General features: G+C 39.0%; 1 protein-coding gene across 1 annotated transcript; it reads right to left on the bottom strand.

Moving 5' to 3' along the window:
• Positions 1 to 468: 468 nt before the first annotated feature.
• Positions 469 to 26,569, bottom strand: LOC114659398 (cytochrome c1, heme protein, mitochondrial). The gene is made up of 7 exons (XM_028811867.2): positions 26,423 to 26,569; positions 21,353 to 21,543; positions 8,722 to 8,848; positions 8,278 to 8,435; positions 7,639 to 7,799; positions 1,162 to 1,262; positions 469 to 966 (listed from the first exon to the last, which is right to left on the bottom strand). Exons 1-7 carry the CDS (start codon positions 26,501 to 26,503, stop codon positions 862 to 864), a joined length of 924 nt encoding a protein of 307 aa, XP_028667700.1. The 5' UTR covers positions 26,504 to 26,569; the 3' UTR covers positions 469 to 861.
• Positions 26,570 to 27,933: the final 1,364 nt, after the last annotated feature.

The following is a 27,933-nucleotide window of genomic DNA, read 5'->3' as shown; positions in this document are numbered from 1 at the left end:
TAAAAGGTTTTTTTTTCTTTTACTATTTTTTTTTTCCCTCATATGTACCAAGGGACTTTAAGTATAACCATTTCAATAATTCTGCACTACATTAAATAAAAATATCCTGTGAAAGAAAAAAAAAAGTTTTTGCTTGCTTATGTTTTATACACAGCATACCTTAAATATTTCTAAAGATCTTAACATTTTATTCAATGTTGCTGAAAAATAACCACCAACTCGACTTCAGAGTAAATAAAACAAAAACTATACAAAATGTCCCATTCAAGAATGCTTAAAATGAGGAAGATTTTTTGTTGAATAAACAGACAAAACAGTACCTTGCAGTTGTGTATGAAAAAGGTAAAATGACCATGACATCAAAAAGCACATTTCATATTAAATATCCTGATAGACTGATTTATAACTTTTTGGACCCTAAGATCAGAGTATTTCACTATCCAAACAAATAAATACAGGGAGCAGCTCTTTTTAGAACTGTTTTTGCATTTTATTATGTTTTTTTTTTTTTTTTAAATATTTACACAAAAATGTGTACATAACCTGAAGGATGAACCTGACAGTTTACAGACTGACTTAGTTGACTTACATAACAGCCACCAAAAAAAATAAAAAAAATTTTTTTTTTTCCCATGAAGAATTTTTACAATATCCAATCTATAAGTGCCCCTGCCTTACTTTGTAATTTGGGGTATATCATGTGACATTGGATTGTAAAACACTGTCTCCTGTTATGCATAAACAATTCCACACACAATTACCGCTTTCATAATTTTGGTGGATTTTAAAATCTTAATTTGAAAAACACCAGTGTAGTTCATCAGTACTGGACCTGGGGATGAGCAGCTAGGATGGATAAAGTTATTTTGGTGGTTTGTAGGCAATCTTTCTGCTTTTCAATACTGTCCACTTGTGTCTCTTCAAATAATAGGCAAAAGGCAGGAAGAAGGATGCTCCTATTAGAATCTGCAAGAGAAAAGATTATCATGTGTTCCCATTTTACACCACTACATATATCCACAGGAGGCCAGCAAACTATATCTTGCTACTTTTAAAGTAAGGGCAGAGCTTAAATGCATAACTACAGCAGAAAGACTTGCTAGTAACTTGAAAAGGTCACAAGTTCATAAGAAATCCAAATCAGAAACATTAAAGTTTTACCTTGAGTCCCATACGTTTGCGCTGATCATGTTCTGGTTCAGCAGCCCAACGCAAGAAAGTACAAACATCTTTGGCTACCTGGCTCATTGTAGCAGGAGTCCCTATAAAAGGTCAGAACATCAAAAATCAATTACAAAGATAATGACTAAAGTAAGCCAGAAGATAAAGCCTGTCCTGCTAAGCAGGTGTAAAATACAAAGGAAATCAAAAACTTAATTAGCACACACACATTAATAAATACACTCCCATCTCAAATCACAAAGTATCCCAAAATGTCAACAGATCATTTGGGCTACAGATAATCAGAATTTATGTTTTATGGCAATGTGAGGTTTTTGCTTATGTTTAAAATATATATATATATATATATATATATATATATATATATATATATATACACACACACACAGTCATATGAAAAAGTTTGGGAACCCCTCTCAGCCTGCATAATTTACTTTCAACAAAAAAAGATAACACTGGTATGTCTTCCATTTCCTAGGAACATCCGAGTACTGAGGTGTTTGCCGAACAAAGATTTTTAGTGAAGCAGTATTTAGTTGTATGAAATTAAATCAAATGTGAAAAACTGGCTGTGCAAAAATTTGGGTACCCTTGTAATTTTGCTGATTTGAATGCATGTAACTGCTAAAAACTGATTACTTGCAACACCAAATTGGTTGGATTAGTTTGTTAAGCCTTGAACTTCATAGACAGGTGTGTCCAATCATGAGAAAAGGTATTTAAGGTGGTCAATTGTAAGTTGTGCTTCCCTTTGACTCTCCTCTGAAGAGTGACAGCATGGGATCCTCAAAGCAACTCTCAAAAGATCTGAAAACAAAGATTGTTCAGTATCGTGGTTTAGGGGAAGTCTAAAAAAAGCTATTTCAGGAAATAGAAGGCCACAGGCACAGTGGCTGTTAAACCCAGGTCTGGCAGGCCAAGAAAAATACAGGGGCGGCATATGCACAGGATTGTGAGAATGGTTACAGACAACCCACAGATCACCACCAAAGATCTACAAGAACATCTTGCTGCAGATAGTGTATCTGTACATTAGGGTGTTTCATTTTTCCAAAGATGTGATTTTCATATGATTTTGCTTACGCCCCGAGTCTCAGTGATGTAAAAGATATATATGCCAAATTTCAAGAAGACTGGATAATATTTAGGGGTTGCACACATTGATCACTTTTATTTCAAACTAGTGAAATTTCTAATATTGAAGTGCTTTGGACTAATGGGCTTCTCATGTATTTCTTTCATCTGTTGCAGGTAATTGAACTTTAAAATGGGAACCAAAAGAGGAATTTGGCTGCTAGAAAAGGTTCCTAGTGGTGAGTTTTTAGGAGCTCGGCTCCCTTCAAAGGAACAAGTACTTTTAGTTTTTATTTATCATCACAAGGAAATGAAAGAAACACTTTCGGATGCTGCTAAATCTACCAGTACTAAACTACAGAAAGTGTGGAGGAAAGCAAATATCCCTGTTAAGACGGAGGAGAATATCCGTGCTGGTATACAGAAGCTGTACAAAAAAATACCAAAATCTGGGTAAAGAGAAATCGAGAAACACGGAAAAAGCAAATGTGAAACGGCAGATTTGGAAAGGTGATCTTGTACAGTTATTTGACATTTCCCAGCAAAATGTGATGGACATGACTAGCGTATCACAAAAAAATAAAGAATTTCTTAGGTCACAAAGAGAAGATTGTAGGAGTTCGTCAATGAAATACCGCAGAAAGAGGAATTGCTCTGATAAAAAAGTTTAACGAATCAGTCAGGGACGAACAACAAAAACAATTCTTTTTGAGGGTAGTCAAGCATCACAGAAAAGTCGTCACCAAGCAAACAAAAGAAGGGATTGCATCGTTCAAAGTTGATTAATACAACACGTTTTACATACTACCTATTAATCTTAGTGTCTAGTTTTAATATTATTTTAAGTTTGTGATTTCTAGTTTTCCCAATAAAAGTAATTAACATTGAAAAATCATATTTTTTGCCTACTTTTACAAAACTGATCAAAGTGTGCAACCTCTAAATATTATCCAATCTTCTTGAAATTTGGCATATATATCTTTTGTATCACTGAGACTCGGGGCGTAAGCAAAGCCTGCAAAAATTTTACATTTTATTTTTTGCCTTAGAAAATTAAACACCCTACTGTACATCGTTCTACAATTCAGCACAATTTGCACAAAGAACATCTGTACGGCAGGGTGATGAGAAAGAAGCCCTTTCTGCACTCACGCCACAAACAGAGTCGCTTGCTGTATGCAAATGCTCATTTAGACAAGCCAGATTCATTTTGGAACAAGACAATGGCCCAAAACACAGTTCGAAATCTACAAAGGCATTCATGCAGAGGGAGAGTACAATGTTCTGGAATGTCCGTCACAGTCCCCTGACTTGAATATCATCGCAGGCTGTCCATGCTCGGCAGCCATCAAATTTAACTGAACTGGAGAGATTTTGTATGTAAGAATGGTCAAAAATACCTCCATCCAGAATCCAGACCCTCATCATAGGCTATAGGAGGCATCTAGAGGCTCAACTAAGTATTTATGTAGTATCTCTGTTGGGTTGCCCAAATTTATGCACCTGTCTAATTATGTTTTGATGCATATTTTCTGTTAATCCAATGAACTTAATGTCACTGCCGAAATACTACTGTTTCCATAAGGCATGTCATATATTAAAAGGAAGTTGCTACTTTTAAAGCTCAGCCAATAATAAACAAAAATCCAAAGAATCAAGAGGGGTTCCCAAACTTTTTCATATGACATCTATAATAATAAAAGGCAAAGTCCTCACTGACTGACTGACTCACTCACTCACTCACTGACTGACTCATCACTAATTCTCCAACTTCCCGTGTAGGTGGAAGGCTGAAATTTGGCAGGCTCATTCCTTACAGCTTACTTACAAAAGTTAGGCAGGTTTCATTTCGAAATTCAAAGCGTAATGGTCATAACTGGAACATATTTTTTGTCCATACACTGTAATGGAGGAGGCGGAGTCACGTATCGCGTCATCACGCCTCCTACGTAATCACGTGAAGTAAAAACAAGGAAGAGATTTACAGCACGAGTCACACGCGGGAACGAAGGTAAATGACGTTAATTTTTGACTGTCTTTTAATACTGTGTAAGCATACATATTAACACATGTGCAATTAAACGTGTGCATTTACGGGGTGATTTCTCAGGTTTAAAAGCTCACCTTTTATCAAACGCGGGAACAAAGGTAACTGACGTTGTTCACTGTCTTTTAATACTGTGTAACCATACATATTAACACATGTCCAATTAAACGTGTGCATTTACGCGGTGATTTCTCAGGCTTAAAAGCTCGCCTTTTACTAAAAAGGTAAATGCAAAACTATTTTCAATCAGTTTATTGAAACGCTCCCGTTAAGGATTGCAATAACATATTCGCGAGATAAAACAACGAAGTAGGGGGAAATGGAGGAACAGCCGCAAACAGCGAAGAGCAAAAAATTTATTAAACAATTGAGAACGGAGCGAGTTAAGCATACAAGCATGTTCATAAGGGAAACAAAGCACGGTGTAAAACGTAAGTTTAAATTAAGTTTATAGAAACGCTCCCGCTGCGGATTGCAATAACATATTCGCGAGATAAAAGTTTAATGAGAAGACACGAGGTATAAACGAACCACACGCCGTGGCGCAACGTTAGGGGCAACACTTTCAACCATTCTATGATCTGCTTCTCGCAACTGAAAGACGGCACATGGCGGATGTTAGCCGACTTGCTGACCGCAACGTTAGGGGCTTCAACTATGGCGCTGACGCCACATCTCAGTGCCAACACTTTGCAGACTGTACTTAAAAGACACGCCCTCCTCACTGGACAGTTAAAAACACCAATCAAACTAACGATGACATCAAGTATTACCCAATCAAAACTAGGAAAGGAGGCATCTTCATAAAATGTGTGTGGGATGATTTGCATGAGACGCTGCTTTAAAAAAAAAATGATAAAAAAAATACGGGATAAATCCCGTCCAGTATTGATTCAAACCGGGACGCGCAATTTCATTCTCAAACGCGGCACGATTCCGTATTTTAAAGGACGGGTGGCAACCCTACAGTGCCAGGTAACCACCCATACAATCACATTGTGATTCAGACTAGGAATGCAATGAATGTAATTACCCCGATCTACATACAAGGCGAAAGTCTTGCAACATTCAAAGATGATGGTTTGGGATAAGTACACCATACAACATAAAAGAGCTTATGAAGCCTTGAACCGAAAAAAGCAACATCTCAGAGATCGTAAAAAAAAAAAATAGGAGGTAATTTCGTTTTACTCGCTGTACATTTTAGTCAAACATTACCAGTTATTCCACGAGGGAGACCAGCAGATGAACTCAACGCGTGTTTAAAATCCATGCTTCTCCCACGCTCTGTTATATGTCGCGTGTTCTCGGGTAGGTGCACCAAAAAATTTATACATTTAAGCATGTAATGGGCAAACAAAAAATGAGGTATACCCGAAGGCACTGCAGTAGTACTTAATGTAACTTTACTTCTTAAATTTTAATGTTTTACTGTTTAATAATTTATACGCTTCTTATATGTTGTTCAAATTCTTTTATCAAAATACCACTGACAGCGCAATGCACAATAACATGGAGTGAATACACCATACGCATCCGCCCACGGCTGCCCTGCTGTGCGCACATAGGAGTTGATTCTACAATAAAATAAAATAAACATAAAAAGAGTAAAACAATCATCACCCATAAACCGTGTGTGTGTGTGTATATATGTGTATATATATATGTTGATATGTGGATGTGTATATGTGTATATATATATATATGTAGATATGTATATATATGTGTATATGTATATGTATATATATGTTTATATGTGTGTGTGTGTATTTTATATATATAAAACACAGCAACACTCATAACAATGACAACACAATTACATTGACAATCATGTTACGTTATTTTTAAAATGTTTCCTTTTTTTTTCATAACCTCTTTAACACACTACTTCTCCGCTGCGAAGCGCGGGTATTTTGCTAGTATATATATATATATATATATATATATATATATATATATAAACATCCTGCAATGAGACATGACTTTTTGGAAGATTTTTTCAAGTCCCGCGAGATGAGACTTTGGCCATGAGATTTTGTCAAGTTACTCCCTCCTCTCAAACATATTCAACTACGCACACTGTAAACTCACTTCTCATTCTTCTGAATGCTTTTGACAGACAGTTTCTGCTCTCTCAGCTCTTATAAATTTTAACATTTTCCTCACTTTAAGTTCCCAATTAAAGAAGATCTATTATGTCCAAATCTTATTGAAGAATTTCATCACGAAGGGTTATCAACAGAAAAAATTAGTACATGGGTAATCCTAGCACAGAGAAGCGAAGTCAAATGAATTAACGGCAAAAATGTCGCTCAGTTACACGGGAAATTGTTTAAATGCGTATCAATAGCCTATGCTGAAACAGTTGGTGGTGATAGTGCATAAGATGAAAACATCAACTTTAAATATCCCAAAGAATTTCTACAACCGTTAACATCGTCTGGTCTTCCACCACACAAATTACTGTAGAAAGAAGGATGTATCCAAGAAAGGTAATGTACTATATCTTCCGCAGGTAACATTACACAACAAAGAAGATCTTGATATGCCATACGTATTAAAACGTTAACAGTTTCCTGTTAGAATAGCTTTTGCAAAGACAATTAACGAATCTGAGTGCCAAATGTTCGAAAAAGTCGTTTTATTCAATAGAGAGAAAGAAACGAAATTCAGTCGCGGGCAGTTATACATTGAACCAAAATTCAAAGGGATATTAACGAAAATTTAATTCATAAAATTGTTTTTACTGAAGTTTTACAGTAAAAGTGTAAGTTTAAAAAGTATTTGCATGTTAATTTCAAAGCCAAACAGAATGAAATCATATTACGCAACATGAAATATAATTTACTTTCAAATTATGTTTTACTCTTTTTTAATATGATTAATTACTCGCTGTAATGTAAAATAATTCTATTATGCATATGTAATGATTCCCACACAAATAAAAATGTGTTTAAATTGTACATCTGCATCCCCATACGCGAGCGACAGATCCGCAAAAAGGCTAGCGCATAGCGCAGGTTGGCAAGCAAAGTGAGCCCTAGTATGTATGTATGTGTATATATATAAAATATAGAGCGAGAGAGAGAAGACACATTCGTAATTATGAGAAACAAAAAAGCCACTACAGGCTATATCTGTTTTTAGATACCTCATACTATCTAAACAAACATCAGGCCTGAATTCAGTCAATTTGTTCAGCTAAAGCAGTCCAAAATAATTAAGCAATAAAAATACTCAAGCCTGGTATATCTCCTTCTGCTACCCAAGTTTAACATTAATTTATCCTTATTTAGTTCCCACAGACTTTGCCACAATTATATTTGGAGACTTGCCATCTTCAAACTCAATAATTTCATTGTAGATCGGAGGCGCCATTCCAATAGCTTGTCCTGGAAAATAAGGGTTGTAGTAGACTCCATCGAGGAGTTTGACTCCTGCTGGTGCATCACAGTAGCCAGTAAGTAAGGAAAACACATAATCTTCACCTCCATGTCTGCAGAAAAAGAATTTGCAAATTAGAATGGCCGTCTTCTCTCCTCAGAAAATTTTTGTAAAGTGTGCTTAGTTAGGATACCATATGTATAAGCAAAGAAGAAAAGTTCAGTTGAAACCAAAGAGGAAGAATGAAGCTAAAGAATAGTGGGTTTTGGAAGATGTCTAATGTTATTATAAAGAAAGTAATCATTTTAAACCCTTTGTTTATAACAGTACTTGGCTCTTGCCATTTCAAATGTATAAAAATTTAAATTTGAGATACACAGTCTGGTTTTTAATAGCCTTAAGGTGTTTAAAATTATTGAAAGTGTAATTTCTGTGCCTACTGTAACAAATATAAATTAGAAATGAAATGCTTCAGTCTAATGACAGTATTCCAAATTAGGTGAAGTCAGCCCATATTTATTTAGTTTTATAATGAAGTAAAATAATTATAATATGATTATTCAAATCAAACCTTTGAAAACACTACTAACCTGGCATTGACTATGTAACTAAGGTCAGGTGGAAGAGCTCCATTATTAGCAGCCCTAGCAGCCTCTGGGTTGGCGTATGGTTTGGGGAAGTAGTCAGAAAGCTTCCCAGGACGTGTAAACATCTCACCTTTTTCATCTGGCCCATCCACAATTTCAAACTAAGATAAAAAAATTAAAATATTTAGCAATTTTGTCACTAAATATTAAACTGCCTCCAAGCACATGGCAATTTATGATCAAAGGTAGAAAATATTTGTAGGAAACAAAGGATAAACTAAAATATTCAGTGTCTGGTAGTTTTTCTATTAGTATTTTTTCATTAGACAATATTAAAATCACATCTGTAAAAAGTCAGTTCAGAAAGAGACCACTACTACTATCTAACTACAACAAATTAAACTAAAAAGGATAGTTTTTTTAAACAAAGTTACAGTAATGTTTTACCTCCTCAGCCAATGCCTTAACTTCTGCTTCAGTGTGTGAAACACCAACAAGATTTCTGAAAGCCAGGTACTCCATGCTGTGGCAGGCTGCACAGACCTGTTTGTATACTTGATATCCTCTTCGTACACTATATAAAAATCAGAAAAAAAAAAATCTACAGAATTTCTGAGAAATATTTTTAGGAACACCTGAGACAAGGTGCAACACAGAAATACACAGAATAATGAAAAACACCAGGTATGTATATGCACATGTTTCCACATGTGTGTATATTTGGGGTGTAACAGTACATGTATTTGTACCGTGCTGAATCAAGGATGTTCATTTCAGTGCACACTGTGATCCAAGTTAATAGTCTATCTTTAACCAACGCACATTAACACTAGAATCCCTGATGCCTACAAAAAAAACTTGTAATTCCGGGCCACCTTAAATTCCTTCGCACCTCTCTTCATCAGTGTCTTTTGTTTTGCAAATGTGTTGCACAGCACAAGCAGCCTGCTATCCCATCCCCTTCTGACGAAGCTGAAGTTCTCTCAGCTCAAGTCTCTTTATCGTGGTGTGAGGTGCCTGGAGTTGTATAGGATATAATATATCATTATTTGGAATACATACATTTCATGTGTGTTCCGTGTCTACAAAGATCTGTGTAAGTGTAGGATAAAAGGAATTGGAAGGCAAGAAATGCTGAACACATACCTAAAAGAGAAACTTTTTCCATATTAAGCTAATAATGACGTGAAGTGTATACAGTAATCCCTCGCTATATCGCGCTTCGCCTTTCGCGGCTTCACTCCATCGCGGATTTTATCCATCCATCCATCCATCCATCCATTCTCTTCCGCTTATCCGAGGTCGGGTCGCGGGGGCAGCAGCTTGAGCAGAGATGCCCAGACTTCCCTCTCCCCGGCCACTTCTTCTAGCTCTTCCGGGAGAATCCCGAGGCGTTCCCAGGCCAGCCGGGAGACATAGTCCCTCCAGCGTGTCCTGGGTCTTCCCTGGGGCCTCCTCCCGGTTGGACGTGCCCGGAACACCTCCCCAGGGAGGCGTCCAGGAGGCATCCTGATCAGATGCCCGAGCCACCTCATCTGACTCCTCTCGACGTGGAGGAGCAGCGGCTCTACTCTGAGCCCCTCCCGGATGACTGAGCTTCTCACCCTATCTTTAAGGGAGAGCCCAGACACCCTGCGGAGGAAACTCATTTCAGCCGCTTGTATTCGCAATCTCGTTCTTTCGGTCACTACCCATAGCTCATGACCATAGGTGAGGGTAGGAACATAGATTGACGGGTAAATTGAGAGCTTTGCCTTATGGCTCAGCTCCATTTTCACCACGACAGACCGATGCAGAGCCCGCATCACTGCGGACGCTGCACCGATCCGCCTGTCGATCTCACGCTCCATTCTTCCCTCACTCGTGAACAAGACCCCGAGATACTTGAACTCCTCCACTTGAGGCAGGATCTCGCTCCCAACCCTGAGAGGGCACTCCACCCTTCTCCGGCTGAGGACCATGGTCTCGGATTTGGAGGTGCTGATTCCCATCCCAGCCGCTTCACACTCAGCTGCGAACCGATCCAGAGAGAGCTGAAGATCACGGCCTGATGAAGCAAACAGGACATCATCATCTGCAAAAAGCAGTGACCCAATCCTGAGCCCACCAAACCGGACCCCCTCAACGCCCTGGCTGCGCCTAGAAATTCTATCCATAAAAGTTATGAACAGAATCGGTGACAAAGGGCAGCCCTGGCGGAGTCCAACTCTCACTGGAAACGGGTTCGACTTACTGCCGGCAATGCGGACCAAGCTCTGACACCGGTTGTACAGGGACCGAACAGCCGTTCAGAGTACCCACCCTTTTTGGAGTCCCTAGAGGGTGTGCTAGAGGGCATACCTTCTGGGGGACTCCCTCGTACTGCTGGGGGACTTCAATGCTCACGTGGGCAATGACAGTGAGACCTGGAAGGGCGTGATTGGGAGGAATGGGCCCCCCCAATCTGAAACCCGAGTGGTGTTCTGTTATTGGACTTCTGTGCTCGTCACGGATTGTCCATAACAAACACCATGTTCAAGCATAGGGGTGTTCATATGTGCACTTGGCACCAGGACACTCTAGGCCTCAGTTCGATGATCGACTTTGTGGTTGTGTCGTCGGACTTGCGGCCACATGTCTTGGACACTCGGGTGAAGAGAGGGGCGGAGCTGTCAACTGATCACCACCTGGTGGTGAGTTGGCTTCGATGGTGGGGGAGGATGCCGGTCAGACCTGGTATGCCCAAACGTGTTGTGAGGGTCTGCTGGGAACATCTGGCAGAGCCCCCTGTCAGAAGTAGCTTCAACTCCCACCTCCGGCAGAACTTCGACCACATCCCGAGGGAGGTGGGGGACATTGAGTCCGAATGGGCCATGTTCCGTGCCTCTATTGTTTGAGGGCGGCTGACCGGAGCTGTGGCCGTAAGGTGGTCGGTGCCTGTCGTGGCGGCAATCCCCGAACCCGTTGGTGGACACCGGCGGTAAGGGATGCCGTCAAGCTGAAGAAGGAGTCCTACCGGTCCCTTTTGTCCTGTGGGACTCTGGAGGCAGCTGATAGGTACCGGCAGGCCAAGCGGAATGCAGCTTCGGTGGTTGCTGAGGCAAAAACTCGGGCATGGGAGGAGTTTGGGGGAGGCCATGGAGAACGACTTTCGGACGGCTTCGAGGAGATTCTGGTCCACCGTCCGGCGTCTCAGGAGGGGGGAAGCAGTGCAGTGTCAACACTGTATATGGTGGTGATGGTGCGCTGCTGACCTCGACTTGGGACGTTGTGAGTCGGTGGGGGGAGTACTTCGAAGACCTCCTCAATCCCAATAACATGCCTTCCAATGAGGAAGCAGAGCCTGGGGACTCAGAGGTGGGCTTCCCCATCTCTGGGACTGAGGTCACCGAGGTGATCAAAAAACTCCTTGGTGGCAGGGCCCCGGGGGTGGATGAGATACGCCCGGAGTTCCTCAAGGCTCTGGATGTTGTAGGGCTGTCTTGGTTGACACGTCTCTACAACATCGCATGGACATCAGGGACAGTGCCTCTGGATTGGCAGACCGGGGTGGTGGTCCCCCTCTTTAAGAAGGGGGACCGGAGGGTGTGTTCCAACTACAGAGGGATCACACTCCTCAGCCTCCCTGGAAAAGTCTATTCCGGGGGTTCTGGAGAGGAGGGTCCGTCGGATAGTCGAACCTCGGATTCAGGAGGAACAGTGTGGTTTTCGTCCTGGTCGCGGAACAGTGGACCAGCTCTACACCCTTAGCAGAGTCCTGGAGGGTGCATGGGAGTTCGCCCAACCAGTCTACATGTGTTTTGTGGACTTGGAAAAGGCGTTCGACCGTGTTCCTCGGGGGATCCTGTGGGAGGTGCTCCGGGAGTATGGAGTACCGGACCCCCTGATAAGGGCTGTTCGGTCCCTGTACAACCGGTGTCAGAGCTTGGTCCGCATTGCCGGCAGTAAGTCGAACCCACGGATTTTATATGTAAGCATATTTAAATATATATCGCGGATTTTTTTGCTGGTTCGCGAATTTCTGTGGACAATGGATCTTTTAATTTCTTGTACATGCTTCCTCAGTTGGTTTGCCCAGTTGATTTCATACAAGGGACGCTATTGGCAGATGGCTGAGAAGCTACTCAACTTACTTTCTCTTGCGCTGAGTTTCTCTGATCCTGATGTAGGGGGCTTGAGCAGGGGGGCTGTTCGCAAACCTAGACGATACGGACGCTCGTCTAAAAATAATAATAATTAATTCATTACATTTATATAGCGCTTTTCTCAGTACTCAAAGCGCTATCCACACAGGGAGGAACCGGGAAGCGAACCCACAATCTTCCACAGTCTCCTTACTGCAAAGCAGCAGCACTACCACTGCGCCACCTGTGAGGTTATGCTGAAAGATTATCTTCACGTTGCTACCTTCTGTGCAAGCTGCTTCCTGAAGCGACATGCTGCACGGTGCTTCGCATACTTAAAAGCTCAAAGGGCACGTATTGATTTTTCACTGTTTGTTTTTATCTGTCTCTCACTCTCTCTCTCTGCTCCTGACAGAGGGGGTGTGAGCTGCCGCCTTCAACAGCTTTGTGCCGCGGTGCTTCGCATACTTAAAAGCCAAACAGCCCTATTGATTTGTTTGCTTTTGTCTCTCTCTCTCTCTCTGACATGCTCTGCTCCTGACTCGCACTCCTTTGAAGAGGAAGATATGTTTGCATTCTTTTAATTGTGAGACGGAACTGTCATCTCTGTCTTGTCATGGAGCACAGTTTAAACTTTTGAAAAAGAGACAAATGCTTGTTTGCAGTGTTTGAATAACGTTCCTGTCTCTCTACAACCTCCTGTGTTTCTGCGCAAATCTGTGACCCAAGCATGACAATATAAAAATAACCATATAAACATATGGTTTCTACTTCGCGGATTTTCTTATTTCGCGGGTGGCTCTGGAACGCAACCCCTGCAATGGAGGAGGGATTACTATAATGTGTGAAAACTTTAGTCCAAATATCAAATAAACATGTGCACTTTTATTCAAGAATATAATCAAAGTAAAAAAAAAAAAAAAAAAAATCAATTTACATGTTGCTGCCAATGAGTTAAAAACCCAAGGTCAAATATCAGTCGACAGAAATTTGATACGTATTCTTTAGGGATGCACCGATATGGGAATTTTAGGCCAATGCCGATAATGTCTATGTACTTATCTGCCGATGCCGATATACATATTTATAAGATACAGAGAAAAATGAGACTTGATCTGTCTGAACAAGAATTACAGACAAAGTGAACATTTATTTGTATAACAATTTTGCACACCACATTCAATCATTAAAAACAAATGATATCTGCCACATTTGGCTACCTGTTGGTTATATGGGAAACAGTTTTGCAGATTGTTGCTTTAAATAACTTTTTTCTCTTTCTTTTTGATGGAACAAATTCAACAATAATCGAAAAAATGAAAACTGAAAAAATGGTAAAATGTACAATGACAATGAAATAAGCAGTACCACTTAAGAATAACAACTTTTGCAGATTATTTACAATCATTAAAATGGCTTCTGCTCAAACACATTTGGCTGGCTATCTGATCCTTTGTTTTACAGTCTGCAGTATTAAATACCACATAACTTTCTTTCTTTTTGATGGAATAAATCTAACCAATCTATAATTTTAAAAAACAGAAACGCGTACAACAGTAAAGAAATAAATAACTTTTTTTCTGGAGGCTTATCATTCTTTTCTATTTTTTAAGCATGATAGGAAGGTTTTTTCTTAACGAACAAGAGCATCTCTGCCTTGTCGCTGGAAATTCTGTTTCTCTTTTCGTTGATCACATTAGAAAGCCAAACTGAATAATCTCTCGCTGTCCACGCTAGTACATGGGGCTGACAGGAACTTGCGTGCTACTTTGGCATTGGTAGGAAACCGACTCCAGTTGTTGTTCCAGTATTTCATTGGATTTTCATTCCTCGGGATTGGTGCTTCAGAAAGAAATCCCTGCACCTGCCGAGTAGCATGCATACATATACAGTATTATATTCTGTGTCATCTTTCATATCTAAAAGATATATCTGCATTTTGGCTTTTACCAGGGCTGTCAGATTAAGATTAGAATCCTTACAATAAAAATAAGTAAATGGCATTTGAATTGAATGCATGACTGTATTGTATTTGCTGTTTTTTGAAACATTATTAATATTTTTGCTTTTCACTGTAGTTCAGGGGTGCCCACACTTTATCGGCTTGCGAGCTACTTTTAAAATGACCAGGTCGAAATGATGTACCTACAATAAAAATGCTATATATATAATATATATATATTTTTTAAATGTGTGTATTTATTAACACAGAAGATGCCGACCGTTTAACTAATGACTAATAACAATATGGGTTAACAATTTAGAAACACGTATAGGCTGATCCTAAAAAGTTACATGCAAAAACAGATCTGTAAAATCCCACAATAGTGTCCAGCACATCTTAAGTAACATGAAGCCAAAGTTAGTGCGATGTAAAACCAACAACCGCTCTTTTACATTTGATTGCCGTTGTTCTTATGTTAGAATAATGATATTCGATCCGACAGCCCTAGTTATTTACTTAAAACAATGTTGTAAAGATCTCCACAGAGCTTTTTTTTTTTTTTTTTTTTTTTTTTTTTTTTAAACTCACCTCTGTTGTCATCTGGCTGTTTTCCTGCGGTATCAATGTGTTTTCTTCAAGAATTTCGTTGTACATTTCAAAGAGCGTACATGCCACCTCGTCATTTCTCTTGGCCCTTTTCTGTTGTGGACCATCTATCTGTGATTCAGTCGTTTGCATTTCGTTCGATGCAAGTTCCATCTGAGCTTGCAACATTTTGAGTACCTGTGATTTTACATGTGTATCGAAGTAGCGGTCTTTGTATCTCGGGTCTACAATAGTGGCAACACAGTACATGGATTTTGTGTAAATCTCAATGAAACGATTGTTTACAGCCTCCAAGAGAGCGCCTTTACTGGTTTTGACTCCGAAGTCAGTATGAGCACTTTTAGTCAACAGTCATTTTAAAGCATTAACTGAGGGAATAACGTTAGAAGCCAAGGCTTCAGACTGGCAATTTTCTTTTGTCAGTTGTTTAAATGGAGCAAGGAGTGTGATTATGTTCTCAATCAAACCCCACTGATTAGGTGTTAGAGTTGCAGGTAACTCAAAATCGGAGGCATAAGCCCCAAGGGCTCTTTTCTGCTCCAGCAAGCTTTGCAGCATATAGAATGTGCTGTTCCATCTAGTCGAAAAGTCTTGCTGAAGCATTTTCGGCTGCATACCAAGTTCAGTTTGTATAGTTTTGAGACGCTTAAAGTGCATGCTTAAATGCTTAAAGTGAATGCTTAAAGTGACCGACTATTTTTCTGCCGGTCGCTATTGTATCCGAGACGCTGCGCTGGGATAGTACGCCATCGTTCACAGCAAGCTGTAAAGTATGAGCCATACATGGCAAACTTGGGATCCCGCATTCCTCCATAGCCTTTGCAACGTTGCGTGCATTGTCTCATAATACTACATGAACATTCTCTTTGGGTATTTTCCATGTTTCAAACATTCTTTTAAACGCCACAGAGTGTGCTGCACCCGTGTGTGATCCGGAGCATTCCTGGGTGTGCAAGACTGCTTTCTGCAATTCAAACTTGTGGTCGATCCACTGAGCAGTTAAACTAAGCATACTAATAGCACTCATATCAGATGTCCATATATCAGTGGTAAAGCTTATGGCTGTGACATCTTCAGCAAGGAGTTCGTGCACATGACTTTCCACAATCTTACGTAACTCTGGAAGCGTTATGTCAGAAAAATAACGGCGACTGGGTATCTGGTAACGGGGCTTAAGATGCTCAAACAGCCTTCGAAATCCTGTATCTTCTACAACAGAAAATGGCTGATCGTCCAGAGCAATAAATTCCATCACTTTTGCAGTAACTGTTTGAGCTTTAGGGTTATCTTTATCAAATTTCTTTGATTTTTCAAGTAACTGATCAACACGTTGAGCAATTGCAGTTTTTGATTTTGTGCGCGGCGGCGCAGGATTCTCCTCTTTTGCTCTGAGGAATTCTGTATATTTGTCAGGATGGCGTGTCTTCAAGTGTGTAATTAAGTTGGTGGTATTGAAATTTCACACTTTGGTCCCTCCGCGCAAAACATTAGTTGAACAAGTGTTGCAAATGGCATATTTTATGTCACTCTCACTCACTTTGAAAAACTTTCACACCGCAGACATTTTCGCACAGTAGCCCAGCTTCGCCTAAACGTCTGGCACATCCGGAACACAGTGAATTTGTCATCAATATCGGTTCGAATTATCGGTCCAATTTAGTCATCGGTCCGATGCCGATAAAATTATTTTAACCCATTATCTGCCGATACAGATATAAATCCAATATCGTGCATCCCTAGTATTGTTGGATGGTGCAGAGATAAGAACTGCTGCCTTATAACCGAAAGGTTCCGGATTCGAGTCTGGGCGCTCCGTGTTTTGAGTACTGAGCTGCTATTACTATAAGAAAAACATACATTTGATTTGAGTCTGTAACACCCGGTGTGAATTTTAGCTACTTGTAAAAGTCAGAGCTTTATTAGTTTTATTCTGTCAGTGACGTTCATGTGGTACAACAAATTTGCTTCCAATGCAACTCCATTCTTTTCACAACAGCAGCAATGACCATAGTTGGTGCTGTGACTGATGCCTGCTCAGAACTATTTGTTGTATCACCAATCAAAGATACAATGTCCCGTGACCGCTATCAGACTATTATGCAGCAAATGCACTTCGACAACAAAGAACCCCATGCTGAACGTGTGAGAAATGACAGGTTTATTGCGATTTCAGACATCTGCCAACGTTTTGTTGAGAATTGTGTTTTGAGTTACAGTCCAGTTCATAAAGCTTATGGAGCCTTTTTTTTCTGCCTTTTCTGGACAAAGGCAGAACCGTAACAGACATCTTCTTCACAGTGCTTTCACTAGCTAATATATTGCTGTACTGCAACACAACTCTGCTTGGCACCGTGAATAAAATGGGACTTCCACCTGTAGCTAAATTCACTTCAGTACGCAAGCAATTCGCCACGCTAGTGTTTAGATCTGGCAGTGCTGTGATAAACACACTTGCACTCTGACAATTTTGCGATGGACTTGGCTCCGTCGGTAGGGGGATGGGATAGCAGGCTGCTTACTGCTTGTGTTGATCGACACATTTGCAAAACAAAAAATGCTGATGAGGAGAGGTGCGAAGGAATTTAAGGTGGCCCAGGATTACGAGTTTTTTTCATAGGTTTCAGGGATTCTAGTGTTAAATGTGGGGACTTCTGTGCTGATTGTGACTAAATCCTTCAAAGTTGAGACATTGAGTGAGTTTCGCACTTTTGATTTTACTCTGTTCTATACTAAAAATCCACATTCACAATAAGTTGCTAAAATAGGCAGAACAAGAATGATCTCAACAAGATATAGAATATTATGGAAATCCTGTGCAATAAAGCTGTTTTGTCAGTAAGACTTCCAACAAACTGTTGTAAGACATGTCTAAGAATTGGCCTTTAATCAGAATTTTTAGCATTCTCCATTCTATTTGTACAGCCTTGACATCACATGCATTTTTCAAAAAGACTTCTTGATACCAGTTAAAATGTCACTCTCCTTTTCTCCAAAAGTGGTTAAATCATCTAGCCATGACTGTTGACAGAAGACTGAGAAGCAACAAATGATCTCAGACCCAAATAAGCTTCCCTGCTGTGATTACCTCTCATACTTTCAAACTGGTTTTCCTGTTCCTTGACTGTAGCCTGCAGTGTTTTCTCAACGTTCTATTGAAGGTTATCTCTAAAGTTGGCGAGACTTGCACCTTTGAGTTGGATGTTCCGAAAGGTAATGCTTACTACTCTCCGATTTCCCCTTCTTTTTAGTTTTCAGGCCAAGATCTGTGTGTTATCCTGGGGCATCACATTTTTATGCAGAGCAAGCAATTCTAGCCCAGTGTGCTGCAGAAACTCCACCATATACCAACTCCCCAAGTGGATGAGACAGAAGGCCACAGTAGATATGAAAGTGGTAAAAGTTCTACAACCTTGTAAAACACATTTTGATTAACTTTAGCTACTAGTCAACTAGCAGCAGTTGGGGGGCACACATTTTTACAGCACTCCTCCAGCTGGGGCAGTAAGTGTCTTTCCAGTGGACAGGACAAAAGGGCATAGTAGAGAAAAAAGTGACAAGAGACTTCATAGACTCTTTTAATAGATTCAGCTCAATATTAACTCTCCAAGTGTTCATTTTGTATACAGAAGAGCATTTAAACAACAAAGGTTCAACTTTGAAAAATGAGTGTCCCCTAAAGTGGATAGGATGGAGAGGCACATTAAATGTGAAATTGACACAGAGGACTGTCTACTGTCTTTTAGAATACATTTTGAACAGGTTTAGCTATACAGTGTTCATTTTGCAAGCAGCTTACAGGGGCTCACCTATCTACTGCAAAGTCTCAGCTGTGGACATGAATACCCCCTCTGGTGAAAGGAATGTCAGGGCATAAGTAGATACTGTATGAATGTGGAATGGAAGACTGCCTGATAGGTTTATAAAAGACGCTGTGCAGCACTTTTAACTGCACAGTGTTCAGTTTAATCAGATTTAAACTTCGATGATCACCTGTGCAAGTAATATACAAGAAAAAGTTTTATTGAATAAGGGTGGTCATGACTGGGAAAAGTTTTTTTTTTTTTAATAGAACAAACTATTTCATTCACATGGTTTTAATTACTCATAAGACAGAAGTGAAATTTGAGCTCCATAACAAAGCCCTTCTTAAGAAATTTATTTTTCTTCCCCTCTTTATCCCCCCAGAAAAAAAACTACCTAAGTAAAGGTTTAAGAGCAAGGCACCACATACGGCATGAAAGTAGATTAGTATCTTTAACAATTGTCTTTAAAATGTCTTTGTACAAAGTAATGAATTATTAAGTACAACTATTACTATTATTCCTTTTTACTAAATCTTATTTTCCATGTTTCTTTGTTGATGAGCTCCCGTTGAAGAATTTATTGGTAACAGAACATATAGTGTGAACTCTAAAATGAGTGAAGTAACAACTAACAAAGTGGCATTTATCAATACCATTTAACAAAGTGTACTGTCCGCTGTCCATCACAGAACACCCCAGTAAAATGTCAACAACATGTAATACACCTGTAACGTTAAAACACAGACTTCATGACATTGCTGTGAGAGAGGAAACAGCACGCAGGTGGCTGCGCGTGTTTACTGATGGACAGACCGGAATTTTGCACTAAGCATGCATTAAATCAAAAGAGAAACAGCATGTAAAGATGTGTGAACATGAGATTAGTGCCAATCACACCTTAGTTTGCCTGCCCCAGAACAGAAGGGATGACTTAATTCCAAAAGGCACATATCTTCATAACAGGGAACCTACATGACAGGCAGATGAATTTTAAATGTTTTAAATGTCTTCCTTACGTTTTGATGACTGGTTGCATCACATTCTGCCCTATATTCATTATTCTTATTACCCACAAGCCTAACCAGGCTCTCTTTGATATTCACCATTTGGAACATATGGCCGCTGTATCAGCCACACCATGTGATTAGAAATATTTTCACGCATGTGTCTCCAAATCTGACATAATTTTCACTGTATGCCCCTTGACCTGAGTGCGGGTGCATGTAGTGTATAAACAAGCCTTTACACGGATCGTGGATATTCCAACATGGAGCCTGAACCAACAAATATGTTAACAGCACATCCACTCAACAATAAAAAAATGGCCTTCTATATCTGTTAAAATACAATTAGTTTAAAGTTTCAATGGTTTCATTCTCCACTGACGAACTAAGTAGGAATGATAATTGGCAAAGCCTATGATTGGTTGCATTTGCTACCATTTCAGTTGCAGTCATTAGCCTTGCAAAAGCCATACAATGTCCAGAAATGCTGCTGACTTATCTGGGCTCAGTTTCATCTGAGATGGATTAGCACAGTGGAAGCATCTTTTGTGGTCCAACAAGTCAACATTTCAAATAGTTTTTGGACAAAACAGCAATCAAATAATGTGTTGTAGTGTTCACTACATAGTACAGGGTGAATAGAATTTTTAGATCACTCCTTTTGTTTTTGTTAGCATTTTCCATACTGTGCCAACGTTTTTGGGTTGTAAATTTAAATGGTCTTAAAAGTAACTAAAACTGTACCAAACAACACTTCTCAATATTTGTTGTAACAAACCAAGAATGATGAAAACATTATATAAACAAATCCATAATATGTATTTTTCATAAATCACTACATTCTGTGAAAATACATCAATATAAAATGAATGAAAGCAAATACAAAAGGTAAGACAAACAACCAGCTTTCCACTACAGGTGATTCACAAAACAGTTAGTGTGAGTTAAGGCACAATGCCTGTAATTCACTAACATGATATTTTTTATTAGAAACAATTGTATTTGATTATATAGAACATTCAGTATTAAGTATTTTGCAAATATACACACCAAATTAAAAAGTCACATCATGCTGTGTGCAACAAAAGAGAAGTCATGCTTGTGGTGTGTAACAAACTTGCAAGACATCTTAAATAAAAGGTAAATTTTACACAAATATCTGGACTACAGATACATGACACAAAGTAGTTAATAGAAAGTAATATCTTTCTGACCTTAAAATCCCAACTTAAAAATATTTCGTAAACATGAACAGAAAATTATCAACACTGAATGACTTGGCTTTTCTCATTAAAACTGTTCCTACATAGTTAAAGTGATGGAAAAAACATAGCATTTTTGTAAGCCAATGATATAGTTAAATTACAGTTAATAAAATTACACTGTCTTTCACCAGAAGCACAGTAGAATACTCTAAACAAGTAAAATACAAGTCATATGACCTTGTAGAATTTAAGGTAAGATGTGGCTCTCAAGCAACAACTAAAACTTGGTCATTCTATACCCAAATGTAGCACTTAACCTTATTCTACACAACAAATTTGTATGACGTAATTACTACAATTATGTCTAAGAAACGTATCCGAAAATATGTACTTTTTTTATTTTTTAATTTACCTGGCGTGGTCAAGGGAGGACAACATGCCACTATGACTCCAGGGAAAGTTTGGAGGATGGAGCTCCAGTTCTGATGCTTTGACAGAGTGATGAAGAGCTAGCGCTAAGCTAACTCCACCAGCAGTCAGCACTCCTATTGTAGATAGGGCCATCTTTTTCCCACGAGACAAACTTGTAAATGACATGCTAGCCTACAAGAAATAAAACCATCAAAGTCATTTAGAAGAATCAGAACTTTAGCCGAAACTCATTCATTAAAACCTTTATGATACAATTAATTTTGTAATCTTTTTGACATATCTTCAACAAAGGCTAAGTTTTATAAGTGTGACTTAGACAAACCAAGTCAATAAATAGAACATCTTCAGTAAAATGTATAGTTGATTGTGGGTGACCCCTGCCAATAAATAGTATTGGAAAGGGGTTAGTGAATAAACAGTAAATTTCAAAATAAACTGGCTATATTTGGAAAAGCAATATATTTATATAAATACAATATATGCAACTTATTTTTCAAAAACATATTTAGAGCCCAGGCAACAAGGTAGTGCAGTGGCTAGTGCCGTTTTCTCATATATCTAGTTTCCTAGATTTAAATCCTGTTCACACTCACTGTCTGAATGGGTTTTCCTCTCACATTCTGCAGATGTGTACTGGGTGAACCAAAAATTCTAAATTGGACACATTAGAGTTAGTACGGCTGTATGCATGAATTGGAGTTGTGATGGATTGATGGCCTATCCAGGGAAGGTTCCTGACTTGCACTTTATTTCTGAGAGAATGTATTCTGGCCTCTTAAACTTTGCTATGGATTAAGGGGTTCTGAAAATATTATTTACAATTTAAATCAGATGCCACTGACATCAATTTATAATAATCTGAACCCATCACTACTCCCAACTCTAATGTGCATCACCAAGCAGCAACATTAACAGAATCAAAATATGAGATTTAAACAACTACACTATCACTACTACAAGATGAGCACCTGTTAAATGTCCAAACATTTATTTCAGAAAACTACTTCTCTCTACCTTAGCTGGCTAAGGTGATGGTTGTTGTAGTCCCTTGCCTGGACTGGGAGCAACTCATAGCTAGGATTCTACCCACGTAAGAATTTTGAACACATACATTTGTATATTGCTTTAGTTCCCATTTGTGTGGAGTTTGAATGTGGCATTCATAGCAATCATTCATAGCAATTTTCAAGAGGCTTTTTCCTCCTTTACCATCACTGGAACAAATGTGAAAGAAACCAAATGCAGAAGTGATGTACTGTTTGTCTGATTTGGAAATAAATCAAATTGATGAAAGACAAAAGCCTCATATATTCAGATTCTCACCAAATGTTTAAAAGGATTTAGGCTGGGTGTTCTGACATGGCAATTCAAGAACATTTAACCTTTAGTTTTTTGCTCATTCCAGTAAAGCTTGGATTGAAATCATTCTGAATTATAAATTTCTGTGTCAGCTTCATCATGCTAAGTAAAAACAGATATTTTCTCAACAACCTTTCTGCACTTTTATCTATGTATATTCTATTCTAACAATTATGCTAGTGTATGCTATAAGAAGCATCCATATTGCACAGAACATCCAAAACCAATGCTGTTCTTTTGTTGATGCGGTGCATTAGGCTTGTGCCAAATGAAAGACTCTGCAATTAGATTAACTTTTTTAGTTTACTGAAGACTATACAAAATTTTTTCCTAAACTAATGATGAAACACATTTTATTCAGCATTTTCATACTGACCAAACCTGCATAGATTTTTCAGATGCTGTTGTCACATGCTCATTTATACTAACTAGTCTTGACCATAAAAGCCAATAGCTTTTGAGAATGGCTATTTATAATCTCTCAACCATTACTTGGGCATAATGTTTTTGACAGACCTGGAAATGAGTTTATGATAAAAGCATCCATACATCTGCCTTTCTTTAATCATCAACGAGACGGTGCACCTGGATGTATACACCCATTCAATATTGTGTTTTTTTTTTTTTTTTTAAATAATTTAGTTACAAAATTTTCTCTTCAAACTCTTTTGAAGATGAGGTGAAATGCACCACCTGACAGATACAATCAGGAACCACTGAACTGGATTTATGGGGAGCCTGGGACTATTCCACCATCAAAAGATACAACATATGTCATGAGAAAAATTCATGCTCACACAAGAGGAGGAAAAACGTACCTAATCATGTTATTTTAGCTGTCACCTTTGACTAAGTTTTATTTAAATTATGTAAATCTTTCCTTAAAACTGACCACATGCAAACTTCCTAAAAATTTACTATATAATAAAATGCTATGTATGGCCTGTCTGCATGTGTGTCAGTCCCTCTGAGCAATCTGTTTAGTCAGTTTGGCTATGATCTGATTGGTCAAATGCAATCAAGGCAGGAAGCACCGGACAAGAGATGTTGACAGACACAAGGATACCGAGTAAAGGCAGAAAGAAATGTCAAGAGTTGCCTTCAAACATGAGAAGCATTCGAAAGAATATTATTGCTTTCACAGTGGGTTAATGGGGGCTCTTCCAACTTTGGTGGTAGTCAAAAGTGGATAGGAGGTTAGAAAGTGCCTAGAAATTAAACTCTGAGAAGTAGACTTTATGGGAAAACAACTGAGAGGAAATGCCAGCTAAGACAGAGAAAAACACGAGGATACCAAAAAAAGGCGTAGGACAAACATTGACTGTACACATAAGGCAAGGGATATCCAATATTTTAAAATGTATTCTATTACCTGCACATAAGCCTTCATACATAAAAGGAAATACAGAAAACTAGTTCTTCTACAGGAAATGTATTATTAAATGCCCATCACTGAGATGTAAACTTACTGGTTATAAAACACAAACTATTAATCAGTGCGTTTACATGCACTTTAATAACCTGGTTATTCACAGAAACCCTGTTTCTAAAATGTCATGTAAACCCTTAATCTAGTCTGAGAAACCAGGCTAACACATTGATTTCTCCATGAGTAACAGGCTTTGGAGCCACCTAAACCGGGTTACAGTTAAAGATTTTTGAAGTCTGCGCATGTCTGAAGCATACACAAAAATTTCCTGAGGCAGATGCTCAGGCGAATAAAATGTGTTATGTTTCTTGACTACCTTTTTTTTTTTTTTTTTAAAGTGATGAGTAACCTAACTCAATAGTTATTTTACTGAAGCAAAGATTATCTCAGCAGCACTGGGTGTAAGGCAAGAAGGAAACACACTGATATACTGCTCCTTGCAGGTTGCACAGCCATGCAGAGCAGTGCGAGTTGCATGCAATCTGGTAACAAAAACATTATTAATAAACTATGTGTTTAGTTTTCAACCAGCTATTTGCTATAGCCATGATGTGTAATTGGGTGATGCAGTGACTAGATTTGATAAATCTTTGACGGCTCAGGTCAAGGATGTAAAAAGAGGATGTATGGAATTTAGTCCACAGCACATGAAAGACTAAATGTATTTTTAAAACACAAGAAAATTTCTGTGTTTGCCCAAGATTTATACATGGGCTTAGGATTTAATAAAAATGCTGGCCAGTCAAATGTGTTTTTTAATATGAAAGACGAAAAAAGTAAAGCAAATGTAACACTGTCTATGAATTGCATTTTATAATAAGTTACTATGTAACAAAGTTTGTATATCCTTTACTCACAAAAAAGTAACATTTATTTTTAAAAGTAACTTTCCCAAAACTGCTTAGGAGACACAGCCTCCATGCTTGCTTTTGGATTCACGGTGACCGATGAGGATGTTAAACTCTTTTTTGCAATTTTAATGACACTGCTCATTTTGCCAAGGGTCCATAGGTGGCCTCGCACATGTAAATGCAGGATTTTAAGAAACTAGGTTTCTGCTTTAAATCAGGCTACTCACTTTATCCCAGTTTTGTGTGCGCATGTCAACACACTCATTGGTATTTTGCTATAACCACCAAACCCTAACTCCTCAGAATATTTCATACTGTCTATCTATCTACTCCTAATACAGAGAATTCTCTAGGTCTCAGCATGTGAAACTTTCCCTGCAGCACTGAGTTCAAGGTAGAAAGCAGTCCTGGACAGGCCCCCTGTCCACTGCACAGAGCATACTCACACATATTTGGAACGACCAGTTCACCCAACCTAAACATCTTTAGAGAAATTGGAGGAATACTACCACAGACCTGGAGAATGTGCAGAAACCACATGGACATTATTTCTGGGAGGCATCCAGTACACAACTATGTTATCCACCAATTTTTTTTTCTTTTTTCAATATACTGTAAGACGGAGGAGATTCTTATTTGGTACTGTCTTGTTCATAAATGACAGATACTGCTAAAATAAAACAATGCCTAAATGGTAAATAATTCTGATTTGACATTGTTTTAAAGTGACACAGCATAAATTAAACCTTATTGTCACATTTGTAAAGGCATGTGTTAGGGGGGATGCTAAATTCGAATACTTGTTTCCCCTGCACAAAGCAAAGCAAGAAAAATGAGGATTCTTTGTATGTTTAAATTTTTTTTCAGATTTAGACTGGTGTGCATTGATGTACTTTGAAAATAAATACTGCAGAAAAAGCAGTTTCTAATGCGTCTCTGGAATAGGTTCAGCAAAAATAAGTTTAACATTTACATATGCTTTAGTTTAATTAATAGTGTTGTCTACACATTTTCTACATGTGTCTAAACCATAGAACTAAACATGCCTCTTTCTCACATGCACTACTTTTTTGCCACTGTGTCGGCCGAGGGGCCTGTCCTCTGTCTTCACAATATATAATCAATGAAACATTGTCGGTTATACCGACCCGCTGGCATTCGTTGTTGTCATTTACAGAATTTGTCTTGACTCATACAAATACCCAACAGAATAGCCTCGTCCGGGTGGCCCTGGACACAAGAACTCCTTGTCCGCTATCCGACCGCCACTGACGCGGCGCTCTCTATCAATGACCTTGTGAGTGCCAGCAAAGGCCAGGAGTTTCCCGTCTATGCCAACCGCACTTGACTAATCGCCCTTTCTGTGAGCCACTCCAGAAGCGTAGCAAAATTTGATGCCCTTTTCTCTTACCCTAGTACAGTGGAGTGTTCGGGAGGCACTTAAAAGACTTCTCCCGGAGCCGGACATCACTACCACTCGCAGAGCCGCCATCTTCACTCACTGCGGTAATCCCGCCTCCTCCTTACAGCATCAGCTCCGTCACTTCCGACAAGTGAAGCGCCCACTCGGAGAAGCCCACTCGCTTTCAACAGCGAATTGATTCCCACGTTGTTGGTTTCATTTCCAGTCATAAAGTGACAATGTAAGTTTTTTAGTGAAACCTTTAAATATTTGTTAAATTCGTAACACATTTGGTTGCATAAACATGGGTGTCCGGTTATACTGAGGTAATAATACTGACTGCTATAGAAGCAGTCGCAAATCACTCCCGCTCCCGTAGTGATGGGCGGAGTGAAGCCTCATGAAGCATCAACACGTTTGAAGCAATTGTGTCGGAAATCGTATCGAAGCTTCGAAGCATTTGACACTCACCTCTCTAGGGACACCTCCTGGCCATTTGTATTAACAGCACATTTTAACAGTAAACCCTTAGAGCATTGTGGACGAATACCGAATCTCTATGAAGTTGTGATATACACCTTTGAAGTCAAAAATTATAATTGGCAATAATGTCAAGCATTGTAAATCGACATACGCTTAGCAAGTAATTATTCTGCAGTAATCGGATCAACGTTGACTAGTTATGTTAGGCGCTAGCACGGATTACCGTTGTTTAGAAGTAAATGTATGCGTAACGGTGGCTTGAACAATTACGCCAGTCGGACAGCGCCAGGTCTCGTGTTCAATAACAAACCTGGTCAGCATCTGTCTGGGGATTGCAGATTGCCGTTGCCTGATTGCGTTTGATTGATAGTTCCGATTATGCGGCAATGCTCCTTGAAAACCTGGTTGGTGTTAGACTTCTAATCGGGAATTTAATCTGCATAATGTACATTCATATTCTAATTCCAATGTAAAACCAGCATATATCAGTATTTGAATTAAACTCTTCAACCAAACTAGACTACACCTCGTGGAAATGCGATTGGTCCATCACTAACTGTCACTAAATTTTGCAATAACTATACTGATACGAACTGGCGCTACACATCCACATCATCACGCGCATTGGAAATGAGACGCTGAGCTTTTGACGCACAAATGTTTCAAAACGACACCTTGAAGCTTGTTTAAAAGTGCACGTGAGATGATGAAGGGGAGGTAAAGCCAAATGTCACTGAGATATGTCGTGTGTTTACTTTTATCAGCACTGTCAATTACTTCACCCCATGTTAGCCTTGTTAATGACGACGCTGTAGACTCTTCATCGATTGATACAGACGCCGGAATGAAGATCTACTAATGCACTGGAAACAAAGAGCAGGCAGCTATCCATATTTATAGTAATTTAAAAAAAAATCTGTCTTTGCCAGAAACATTTATTCTTGTTTACTGTAAGAGCAGCCCATACTAATCATTTATCTCGAAGCATGCGCAAATAAGACTTGATACACGTATATCACCTAACGTTCAAAGTACAA

This window comes from Erpetoichthys calabaricus, chromosome 10, assembly GCF_900747795.2.
Source record: "Erpetoichthys calabaricus chromosome 10, fErpCal1.3, whole genome shotgun sequence".
NCBI classification, from domain to species: Eukaryota; Metazoa; Chordata; class Cladistia; order Polypteriformes; family Polypteridae; genus Erpetoichthys; species Erpetoichthys calabaricus.
This window is presented reverse-complemented; position numbering and strand designations above follow the sequence as displayed.

Excerpts from the sequence above, each read along its gene's own strand:
- LOC114659398 (XM_028811867.2), bottom strand. The coding sequence starts at position 26,503 with ATGGCGGCTCTGCGAGTGGTAGTGATGTCCGGCTCCGGGAGAAGTCTT. Across the intron at positions 8,436-8,721 it reads TTAAGGCATTGGCTGAGGAG|TTTGAAATTGTGGATGGGCC; the intron begins GTAAAACATTAC and ends TTTTTATCTTAG. Across the intron at positions 1,263-7,638 it reads AATTATTGAGTTTGAAGATG|GGACTCCTGCTACAATGAGC; the intron begins GCAAGTCTCCAA and ends GACCTTTTATAG.